The sequence below is a fragment of the Crocuta crocuta genome, unplaced genomic scaffold, assembly GCF_008692635.1.
Source record: "Crocuta crocuta isolate KB4526 unplaced genomic scaffold, BGI_CrCroc_1.0 scaffold266, whole genome shotgun sequence".
Taxonomy (NCBI): Eukaryota; Metazoa; Chordata; class Mammalia; order Carnivora; family Hyaenidae; genus Crocuta; species Crocuta crocuta.
The window spans coordinates 1,439,585-1,452,059 of NW_027531005.1; the positions used below are offsets into that span (position 1 = coordinate 1,439,585).

A 12,475-nucleotide genomic window follows, 5' to 3' on the forward strand; every position below is an offset into this window, starting at 1 on the left:
ATACCCAGCCCCCCCCCCCCCCCAGCCCCATGGAGAGTTACAAACACAAAGCTCTTTTGGATGGAGAAATCCCCCCTAAACCTGAGATGGCATTAATTATAATTATGGAAGAGTATTGAGTTCGGAAACTGGAGGACGGAACTCCAGTCTTGGCTTCTGTACCATGGGAACTTAGACAAGTCATCTGCCCCCTTTAAGGCAGATGAAAGTCCCCTGAAAGTCCCTTCCATCTCTATTACGGACAGCTATGATATTGACAGAGAAGATGATGAAGCCCCAGGTTTCAAATCAGATAATCAGTAATTAAAGTGCCTCTGGGTCTACCCTTCTGGTAGGTTCTGTAAGAAACAGAAACTAATCAGGAGTTAGCGTCCAAAGAGCTTGAACTTACACTTTAATGAAACACTCAGAGAAGGAGGTAAAAAACAAAACTAGGAAATGAGTAATGCTAATGTCATGAGGGTGGAGTCAGGAATAAATGAGTTTGGTTCTACCCATGGAAATAAGCTTCCATCTCAGTTGCTGATGAGCAACTGCCTATGACATTATAGATCGTAAAGCCTAACTGATAGTTTGACTCAAAGGCCAAGTAGGTCTGGCTACTGGTTATTTGCCGGTAACCAAAAATGCTCATGTTGCAATAAGGTCTTAGTGATTAAACTCATGTTAAATAATCAAAAGGGAGTGATAAGAGATAACTGCTGCTCTTGACATAGTAACTCACAAGCATTGTGCCCAGCGTGGGGCAGGCAGCTGTAATCCTTAGCAACACGGACAGCTGCGTCCCTGGTGTGGCTTTAAGGGTCTTGGGCTCATGCCCCAAGGGCCTTCCTCACTTAGGTGTTCACTTCTGCAAGTCACGGAAGGGCATACTTCTATCATTCATTTTGAAATAAGACATTAAGTTTGAAAGGAAATCACTAGAAGAAATAAAATATTGACTACATGCAATTCTAGACCTTAGTGCCATCTCTGGAATTATCCATGATTTTTGCTGGTAATTTCTTTTTCTGGAGTGGTTCCAGGTAACAAACATGTCTTCCATTTTCCTGGGAGTATCTCAAGTGTGGAGCACATACTTCTGGCACAAAGTCCATTCAGGTGTCTCAAGCTTGCTCACATACAGTTTTGCCCGAGCGAGCCCTAGTGTTGATGCTTTGCATCCAGTGCCTTCCTGTGGCTGAGCCCAGCACTGCCCTAGCTCTGCACCTGTCATTGGTTATGCAGAAGGGCCATGCCCACCATCAGGGGTATGCAGCCACTTTGCTCCTGCCCTCTTGACTGCCTAGTCACCAGATGTGCCATTGGAGCTCTGGATGGAACGGGAACACTGGTGGTTGTTGGGGTAGAAGAGTAACCTGACAGTCACATCAGAGGAGTCCCAAGGAGGGGATTGGTGTGCTTCCTCTGGGTGAAGCTGAATAGTTACCCATAGGGAAGGCACCAATGGCATTTCCTACAATGTAGCAGGTGGAGGGAGCTCAGTAAAAAGACGAACAGTGCTCTTTGTCCACTAGTGAAGTAGCTGAGATTCAGAGTGCTCAGGATTTCTTACAACCCAGTGATCCTCTGAAATACAAGGAGAATTCATCAGCTCCATCTTACTTTCCTGAGACTCTGCTCCCCATTCTGATCTGTTGCAAAGAAAATTCCATGTGACATCATCCTTTGCCAACTCACTGGACTGACTCAAGAAAGAACACCAAAATGATGACATGATGAGGCTGGATTCCAGCAGATCACCCTCTAGAGGCATCTGTCCCCAACTGTTGACCACTTCCCCATTTACCCATATTCTTCCCCTCCTTACCCATAGGCTTCTCAAATTCCACATGTCCCAACACCAGAACTCCTCAGGGGGATCATCCCTTCCAGGTTCCCAGATGCCTAAGGCCCTACCTAGTAGAGACTTAAAGCTCCTTCTCCTTTCTTCCCTGGACAATATTTGCATTATTTTCTCTTGGAGTCTTCATGTTTCTGTGAAAAGGAACTGTTTTCTAATTTTTCCAAAGCCCTGAGAATTAAATTAGATAATGCACACAAAGAGCTTAGCTTAGTGCCAGGGACAAAAATTTTATTTTTCACGCCAAGAAAAGGATTGTACTCTACACAAAACTGTGCACCTTCCCTCCCTTTTTTAATAATTAAAAAACAGTCCTCCTCGCCCTTTTTAAACATATACAATGCACCATAATATTTTTCCATTTCTAACAAACACGTTTCTGGAAGAGCACCTTTTAAAAAATGATCACTTAGTGTTTCATATTCTAGAATATATAAATATATTCTAATGTGTCTAACTATTTCCTATTAAAGGACATTTAAGTTGTTTCGAGTTTTTCACTATTGTAATAGCAACCAACATAATTTATAATTATGAGAAGTAGAAATTATATGTATACTGATAATCATTTATCTAAAGACAGAAAAAAGGCTGGTAGAAACATTTAAGATTATATTTTTCATATGTATGTAAAAGGAATATATTATATGTATGCTGATAAAGTTTATCTGGTTAAAGATAAAAAAAAGACTGGAACAAAATATTAACAACTATTTCTGGGTTATAGAATTAGGGTGACTTAAATTTATTCTTTATATTTTTCTTTATTTGCCATTTATTTTTCTTCAGTGTTCATGTATTGCATTATAACTGAGAAAAGTAAAAAACATTTAAAAGGTATTTTTAGAAAAGTACCAGGGCATGTTTCATGAGCCATTCCCTTTGAACCTGTGCCTGAGAGCAAAAGTCCAGTAGGCTGCCTATTACTGTCTTGGATGGGGGCCTGGACCCGGGAGTTATGCCCCAACCTTGAGACAAATTCTGAGATCTTGTAACCTTTGCCACTTCACCTGCTTTCATCTTCATTTCCCCAAGCCATTTCTCCATGACCAGCATTAAGCCCTAAAAAAAAGAGGACATGTGTGTTTGTCTTTGGGACAGAAGGGAGGGCCAAGCATTGGCTTTCAATACAGCAACTGGTTTTGGGTGTGTGTATGGGGGTGGGGGTTGCGTAGAGGGCGATCAAAGGTACACTCAGGGCAGTAGGCAGGGATGGGTTTAAAGAACATGGCCGAAGAGGCTTCCCCTTCCCACTTTAGATCTTCCTCCTTTTTCGCCCCCTAGGCAGAGTCAAACATTCCATCCCTTTAGGATGATTATTTAGGTATTAGCCTCCAAATCTCTAATTCCATCCTATTAGACGGAATAGATCAATATTCCATCATATGTCTTCTATTAGAATTTTGTTTAAAAATATAAGCTCAAGTTATTTTATAATGCAGTTGTATCCTTTATCTTATTTTGCACATACGCAACAATTTTCACTTGTCTCTCTTTTTTTTTAATATTTATTATTTAGTTTTGAGAGAGAGAGAAACAGACACAAAATGAGCAGGGGACAGGCAGAGAGAGAGAGAGAGGGAGACACAGAATCCAAAGCAGGCCCCAGGCTCTGAGCTGTCAGCACAGAGCCTAACACAAGGCTCGAACTCACCAATCATGAGATCACAACCTGAGCTGAAGTTGGACGCTTAACTGACTGAGCCACCCAGGTGCCCCTTAGCTTGTTTCTTAATGGAAATGTTTTCCTCTAAGTTTTCAGAGCAGGAAAACATGCAGGGTCTTTTTCAGGCTCAAGTCATGCTGGGTTTTCTGTCTACTCATCACTAACCCGGAAGAGGTCTATGTAGTCATAGTGTTTAATGGACAAGATCAACTATGGCCTTTCTGTTGCCAAGCCCAACAGACAACTATTCAACTAGGTTTGACTTTTGAGCTTTCATATCGGTCTCCTCATTTTCCAATTTTAGCAAGAATCTTGCTAATTAAGTGTAGTCAGAATCCCTGCCCTCCATATCTGATTGGGTTCCTCATTCTCTACCATCACTCAGGTGATGTCTGATCACCCTGACCTGCCTTCAGCAGGATCCCCTCTGCCTTATATTTCCTCTTATATTTCCCCTTAGTAACTTTCTAGCCCCTGACCCACCCCCTCCTGGGCTATAAATTCCCCCCTTTTCTTGTTATATTGAGAGTTGAGCCTGATCACTCTCCCCTACTACAAAACCCCACTATAGTACCCGCCCTTGAATAAAGTCAACTTCATGTCATTAACTGGTGTCATGAATAACTTTTCCTTAATAGAAGTACCTGAGAGCTCAGAGGTTAAGGGAGCCTTAACTCTCAATACTTCCAAAAGGGTTTCTGTTTTGTGGGTTAAAATCGGATTATAAAGATGGAGAAAAATGGTTTATCTAATCATTAACATAAANGCCTTAATAGAAGTACCTGAGAGCTCAGAGGGAAGGGTGGGAGCCTTAACTCTCAATACTTCCAAAAGGGTGTCTGTTTTGTGGGTTAAAATCGGATTATAAAGATGGAGAAAAATGGTTTATCTAATCATTAACATAAACTCTAGTTTGTTCTTACCTCATGTCTTGTTGTCAGTTGTTTTTATAACAAAAAACACGCTATTGCAACTCAGCCTGGTGAGTCAGACTTTCTGATAAGGGCTTCCCCACTTCCGAGCTGAGCCCTCCCACTGGCATTTCCCACCAGAGGCAGTCTCCCCCTGCCTCAGGCAAAGCGGTGTCGGCTGACTGCCCTGGAGGGCTGTTGAGATGACTATATGAAAATGCTGTGTTCCTTTAAAATTCTGGGTAAACTTAGATGTTAGGAGTAGCCCTGGGGACACAATCCTTTACCTCTGCCAACCCAAAATACCCATCCTATGACTCTTCAGATACATTTCTGTGACTACAGATTTTGACATTTAACTTCTTAGAAAACATGCAAGTCATTGTTGCAAAGAAAATCGCAGGGCGTCTTCCCTTCTTCAGACTTGAGCACACGGGACACCGTGAAGGATGAAAGGACTTGGAGACACAGAAAGAGTCAGCCCACACTTTCTATGGGATGTTGTGAGGGCAGCAGTGGAGATTTGCACCCAGATCCCACTCCATCTGAGTCCAGACTGGCTCTTTCTGTAAAGGTTCATGAGGCTGGGTGTGGGCTAGTGGGGCTGGGAGGAGGAGAGGAACGGCTGGAAAGTAAAGTTGGGTGGTCTGAGTAGAGTGAGGTAGGTCCTTTATTACTGTAGCATAATAATACATAAGCCCCCTTAAATCCTCTTTGGAACCAGCTGAAGTGTCAGTGCTAGAGCAGATACATAGCATGTAGGAACTTATGGAGCATTGTCAGAGCACCTCCTTCTAATCAAATCTAACAGAAACAAGAAGAACCGGAGAGGACGGCATCTGAAATAGAGCTAACAATAATACTAGAGCAGCAGGCTTCCAGATGATTAGCGGATCCGATAAAAGCAACTCCATAAAAGCAACTCCATCCCAACTGATATATGTTGGGCCATCACATGAAAAGAGCTGTGCCTCAGATATTTACTCTACACTAGACAGATACTGTCCACTTTAAGAATCAGAACAGAAGAAATAATGAGGGGGAGTGAAGCAAAAGCTGTGGAGCTCCGAGCAGGTGATGCCGTATTACCAGCAGGGCTGAGCGCTCGCCAGAGACAGCAAGGGAGTAATTAATGCAAAGACACAGCCTTGGACCAGCCCACACACATGGATTCCAACAACACAAAAGAAAACAAGGGATGCAGAAAACAAGTCTTAGAGAACCAACCTGCAAGAGATGGGAATGCCAAACAGTTAAAAAAAAAACAACAAAAAAAGCCCACACTGGGACGTCTGTTATTTAGAGAAAATGTCTTAATGTACACCACCTTCTCAGGAAATACCACACATTTCAGAGGGAATAGCAAAGTAATGGCAATTGCTGCTATTTGGTGAGTTCTTATATGCCCCACGCATGGGGCTAACCAATTATACATATTTAATCTTCATAGCTACTCCCTGCGGGAAGTATATTATTTTATTAAAGAGAATACTGAGGCTTGCGGAAGTTGGGCAGCATACCTAGGTCACACAACTGATGAGAAGTAGAACCAGATTGAAACTTGCCATTGGCGTATGCCATGCTCTGAATCAGTGTCATGAAGCAGCGAGAAACCTAGATGATGAGGGAGGAGACCCGAGCACTCACCCAGGTTAACTCCATGACCTTGGGCCCAGATGCCTTATCTGCCATAATGATGAGGTCAAGCTGGATATATTTCAAGGGACTCTTCTAGATCTAAAATGTTGGGTTGGTTTCAAATCAACAGTCTATGGTTTATAAGAGAGACTTAAGTCAGAGGCACATGTAGAATAATACTGAATCATACTCATTGGCAGATTTAAAAATATAGGGGTCACCATCATGGTAGTTGATCATTAACTGTGAAATTAAAAAGCGCACTGAGATATGCATCAAGGTCACCACATGCATAGGTAAAACATGCATAGAACAATGAAAGCCTAGGATAGTACTGAGTGCATGCACCCTACACATGTACCAGGATGTGCATAAAAGAAGAACTAGCAGAAGTGAAAGGACTGTATGTAGATCAATATATCTTTCATTCTTTCTTTCCCTCTTTCTATCACTCACATCTACTTACCAAAAGGGTACTTGTAAGAAGCTATACCTAACAGGGGTGCCTGGATGGCTCAGTAGGTTAAGCTACCGCCTCTTGATTTCATCTCAGGGCATGATCTCATGGTTCATGAGTTCAAGCCCTGCATCCACCCAAGATTCATCTTGTTCTTGAACATAAAAGATATTTAGCAAATACCAAAAGGCAGAAAGTCCATATATCATATTATCCAACTACATGTAATCATCTTGAAAGAAATGGACACGAACAGAATTAGAAAGGTGCTCAACTACTTGAAAATTTTGAAATACTCTTTTAAATAATTTCTGAATTGGGAATAACTTCCTGCATACAGTAACAGAAAGCATTTTCTTTTTAAAAGAAAGCTCACAGCTCATAATCATAAGAATTGTTATATATTTTGACAGTATCCGAATTCTATGTAATAAGCAGACAGTTTATAGACAGGGAGAAAACAGACATTAAATCACATGAATGAGTGCACATCGTTCATAGCTTAATGAAATGCAAATTAACATTTGTTAGGACTTCTTTACATGCCTATTAAACTTAAAAAAACAGAACGATAAACCCAGTATTCGTAAGTTTTTTTGTGGTGCCAGGCGCGGTGCTGGAGGGATGGCAATGAAAAATAATGAATCCCTATCCTCATGGGACCCAATACATTGGAAATGGCTGACATGGTGGACTGTTTGCATTTTTGAGAGAGAGAGAGAGATAGAGCATCAGTCGGGGAGGGGAAGACACACACACACACACACACACACACACACACACACACACACACACAGAATCTGAAGCAGGCTCCAGGCTCTGGCAGTCAGCACAGAGCCTGATGCTGGGCCCGAACCCATGAACCTTGACATTACAAGCCGAAGTTGGATGCTTAACCAACTGAGCCACCCTTATATGTTCATTTTAAAACCTTTTTTGTAAAGATAAATAGAGCATGCTTCTGTTCTGTGTCAAGATATTTAGACTCACAGTTTAAAAAAAAAAATTGTTCGCACACACCCATACCACCTCTTGTGGATTTCTGCATTGTGTGGGCAATGTATTCCATTCTACTTTGGAGCCTGATGGGTCTAGATTTATGAATCTAGATCAGTTGTCCTCAACCCTGGCTGCACATGAGAATCACCTGGAGCACACTCCTGGACAAGGCCACTAAAGCGATGCCCACCCGCTGAGTGTGATGTCCTGGCATCACTGGTTCTAATGTTCAGCCAGAATACAAAGGCCACTTGGGCAGCAAAACTCTCATAAACTTTATATTTTCATTACATAGAATGTGCTCAGTCATTCTCAAGAATAATCCTTTAAGATGTCTTTATGAAGTCCTGAGTTCAAAGATACCCTTCTAGCATCGTTAAGAAAAAGTATCTGAACTGGGTATATCACAGTGACAAATGCACCCTTCCCCAAATTTTAGTGTCATGGGTGGGCAGACTAGGTTAGCCTTGGTGACCTCTGATCTGATAAGAGAGGGTTGTTGGAGGTTGACTTATCAGGCTGTGTTTACCTCAAAGGGAAGAAAGTTAGGTGGGCACCTCTAGGAGCTCTCACAGAGGACAGAGCGAGGGGCCGGGCAGGAGTGAGAAGGGCCTGGATGGAAACACTCACCCTGAAAACTGTTCTGTCCATATGATGAGAAGAAGGCTTGAAGGTAAAGGTCTGGGACTGCTGATCATTTTTGAAGACACAAGGGGTCTGGCAACCCAGATTTCAGGCTTTGTGCCTCTTGGAGGGAGAACTTCACATGTGAGCTGTGCTTTTATCCTGAGCTCCGGGGAAGATCCTCTGGGACCGGGGTAGACAATGGCACCCACTGTACATGGCTGCTGAGCTCTGTGCTGTCTCCAAATCATTTCCCAGTGCCTGACTCTCCTTCTCCTGGGTTTGCATCTCCAAGATGGGTTAGGTCTGCTTGTCTTCCCCCTCCCCACCCCTCCTATCTGTCCAAAGTTTGGCAGGGCTCCTGGGTCTGATGTGGATATTACCCGCTAGGTCATGTGTCATGTCTAAGTCGAACTAGGGCTTGGGATTAAAAAAAAAAAACAAAAAAAAAACCATTGGGCCCAGTTTCAGACTGGTGCTAATGGATCTTATGAGTAACTGCACCCTTTCCCACTCCTCCAGGCTGCCCATTCTCCAGGGAGGGACATTTGGTTTTGTGGCACCCTCTCTGGCCATGCTCTCCCTCCCTGCTTGGAAGTGTCCAGAGTGGACGTTCAATGCCACCCTGGTGAACACCGACTCTCCTGAATTCATAGAGGAATGGCAGAAGAGAATCCGAGAGGTAAGGGGGTAAGGGACGTGGAGGGGGCGATGTATACAACTACTATGTGTTTGATAATATTGCTCTAGTTCAATTTTTTCTCCCCTCCTTCCAAAGTCAGAACCTGTACCTTTGTAAATGAACTTTTAACTTAAGTTTAACACATATAGAAAATAACACAATAGATTTCCAAAAGCTGAACTCGCTCCTGTAACCAGCACCTGGATCAAGAAACAGAACGTCACCAACACCCCGGAGACCCCATGGCTCCTCCTTCTGGGATAATCACTGACCTGATTTCTAATACCATAGATTAGTTTCACCTGGCTTTGAACGTTACCTATAAAACTACACAGTACATATTAGTTTGTGTCTGTCTTCTTCCTTCAGCATTATTTCTTCATTAAAAAAATTTTTTTGATGTTTGTTTTTGAGAGAAACAGAGACAGAGCACAAGCAGGGGAGGGGCAGAGAGAGAGAGGGAGACACAGAATCCAAAGCAGGCATCAGGATCAGAGCTGTCAGCACAGAGCATGACGTGGGACTCAATCCTGTGTACTGTGAGATCACAACCTGAGCCAAAGTCAGACGTTTAACCAACCAAGTCACCCAGGTGCCCCCTGAACATTATTTTTACAAGAGTCTTCCATATTGTTATATGTATATTGTTATATGTTGGGGTAGATTCCACTCTTTATTTATTTATCCAGCAATTTATTTATCTATCCTGCTGTTACCCAAACTGTGTTTAAGGATAGTTTCCAGTTATTGATAGTTATAGATAGTATTCCAGTTATAGATAGTATTGCTATAAATGTTTGTGTCCTTGTTATTAGGTGAACATGTATACATATCTCCACTGAATATACACCTAGGGGTGGGATTGCTAAGTCATAAGATATGTGTGCCGGTCAGGGATGACCAAGGAAACAGAACAAAAGGGACACATAGAGATTCACGTAAGAGATTTATTATAGGAATTCACTCGTGTGGTTATGGAGGCCAGGAAGTCCTTGAGCTGTTTCATATATATGTTGACATTCATGCTGGTGGGCAACCTGGATTGCCAGTCTTTTTATAGTAGCCTGGGCCAGGGCTTCAGTTGCAAAATAGGCAAAGGTCAAACCAGGAACACTGTCAATATCAGTTTTTGAAAATATTACCCCCACCCCCCATACTCTGTGAAATGTCCAGCACAGGCAGACTGCTGGCTCCGAGAGACGGGCCATATACACTCGTATTCTCCCACCAAAGGCACATGTGCCCAATGCTGTTGGCAGTTGGGACCATCCTGGGTGACTTCAGATGGAGATAGGGATTGTGTTGTTTGGGAGGCCATGAGCACATGGATTGTGGCCCAAGGTATCATCATGTGGACCCTAGTGACTACATTCAAAGTCATGCTTTCCTCCTCTTTTTAAGACTCAGAGGCATCACCATGGGCCACCAATATTTGAGATTTAACTAGAGAGCCCTCTATAACCCACATGCCAGACTGAACTGCTAGTCATTGGCCACAGCCCAAGACCCTGTAAAATTATATGGGGGCAATCCTGGGCCTTTATGGGTGCGTAGTCAGCCATGCCACACATAAGTCGCTCCATTGGCTGGACTTAGACTTGCTTTACTTCTCCCACCAAAGTCCTTCTGATGAAATGTTAGATTCTTCCAGCCTCCGACTTTCTCAGTTAGGTGAGCAGCACCTTTAGCAAGGCCCCTATCAGTGCTTACCGAATTCAAAGACTCACATGGTGAAATTCAAGTCTTTGTTGCTAGAGTTAGGTTATCTTGTGAGATAGTGTCTGTCCCGCTGGCAGGTAGGGGGCAGAGAGGACTGTCACTTGCTCATGAATCCTACAAACCCTTGTGTATACCTGCCTTTTCTTTACCTGGCAACAACTATTTCCTTTAATCAGCAGATTTTGTTGATCTGTCCTTCCTTAGTTGATGTCTTTGTGGCATCACTCATAATATGATTGGAACCTCTGATCTTAGAATTATTTGGTGCCATTCACTCGCGATCTAATCCCGGACAGTGCAGGCCCGTTGGTGATGGTCTGTCAGAGCAAGAGGGGTTGGGTGGCTGCCCCAGATCACAGTCTCACCGTAAGCCCCCAGGCAGAGCTGAGCACCTGGCTTCGAACAGGGTCTGTTCTCATTCAGTCTGGACTCTACCAACACTTTTGAAACCTCAGCGAGCACGGTGCTAGTAAGGGCAGTAGATCAGTCTGAGTCGTCATGTGTTGAGCTCCATCCAGAGCCTTCCACTGTTCTTCCCTTTCAAAAGGAGCCTTTTCTGCACACACTTCTGCTCTGACACACAGGCCAAAAAGAATGTGTACTTCCATAATCTCATCCAGTCTCCTTGCTTCCTTTTTATCTCAGAGTGAACCCAGAGTTAACAAGGCTCTTTAATCTTTAAAGAACAACTCTAGGTTGCTCTAGACCAAGATATTCCTGTTGTGCCTGATTCGTGACTCCCCTGAAACCCCCAAGGAGCCGACATCGATGCAGGTACAAAACGGTCTTTATTACAAGCTCGAGCAGGGGCTCACCCACCTACCGGTGTTCGTGGCAGCAAGGTGAAGCCCTGAACAACAGCGAGTAGGGTTTTTATGGGGTCAGGGACGGGGGTGTTACAGTGTACACGCTATACGTATAGCATCATCACATAAGCACCAATTATAATTGTACAGCAGCACCCATGGTAACAGCTTTGACCATTCAGTATCTGTGAGGTGTTCATTACTTTTGGTAGGACCCAATCATGACTTTTGAGAATCCTTTGAAAATGACCAATTATGAGGTGGGTTCAAAGGGCCCATGTGGGGTTCAGGCAAGCGGTGAGAAATTGGCTAGTTTGTACAGAATAACTGTCTACAGTTCCCAACCTTGACTCAGACCACAGGAATGTTTTTTGGTTAGCTGATCTGAGGGCGGTCCGAGGATGGCTTTAGCCTTGAGCAATCTGAGGAACTGGGGCTACGTGCAGCCCGAGGTTGCTCTAAACGGAGGCCTTAATTTCAAAATGACGTTACTTAGGCTCTTCATTCCTAAGAATTTCCGTTGTCCAGTTGGTGAGGCCCTGGATTTTGGCCAGGCATGTTGCCCAATCTCAGAATGCTGGGTGTGGTATCACCTTCTCCAAATAAGGCTGTGCTTCTTGCCTGGTTTTATTCTATGACCAACAGAATGCATCACAGAACACACGTGGCTTGTAGGTGTTTGTGTGTTTGTTTCTTCTGTCTCCCAGGGAGCCTGTATTTGGCTTTGTTAAATCCAGATTGAAATTAAACAAAGAACAAGAAGTAGAACAGGAAGTAGAGTTTCCTATGGGGTGCCTGGGTGGCTTAGTCGGTTAAGCGTCCGCTTAAGTCGCTTAGGTCATGATCTCGCGGTTCGTGGGTTTGAGCCCCGCGTTGGGCTCTGTGCTGACTGCCAGCTCAGAGCCTGGAGCCTGTTTCAGTCTGTGACTCCCTCTCTCTCTGACCCTCCCCTGCTCACGCTGTCTCTCTCTCTCTCTCTCTCTCTCTCCTAGAAATAAATAAAACATTTTAAAAAAAAAAGAAGAAGAAGTAGAGTTTCCTCACCCTGCTCGGCTAGCTGCCAGGGGCAAGATTTCCCTTTCACTCAGACCTATTGAGGGTCTTATTTTTAGAGAGAGAGAGAGAGAGAG

At 43.6% G+C, this 12,475-nt stretch overlaps 1 protein-coding gene across 1 annotated transcript in view; it reads left to right on the top strand.

The window, feature by feature from the left end:
- LOC144237101 (solute carrier family 23 member 1-like) overlaps nucleotides 1-12,475 on the top strand; it is a 51,375-nt gene that overhangs the window by 24,224 nt on the left and 14,676 nt on the right. Inside the window, exon 4 of the mRNA XM_077770804.1 lies at nucleotides 8,661-8,820. Within this exon, the coding sequence (XP_077626930.1) occupies nucleotides 8,661-8,820 (160 nt within the window). The remainder of the gene's footprint in view (nucleotides 1-8,660; nucleotides 8,821-12,475) is intronic.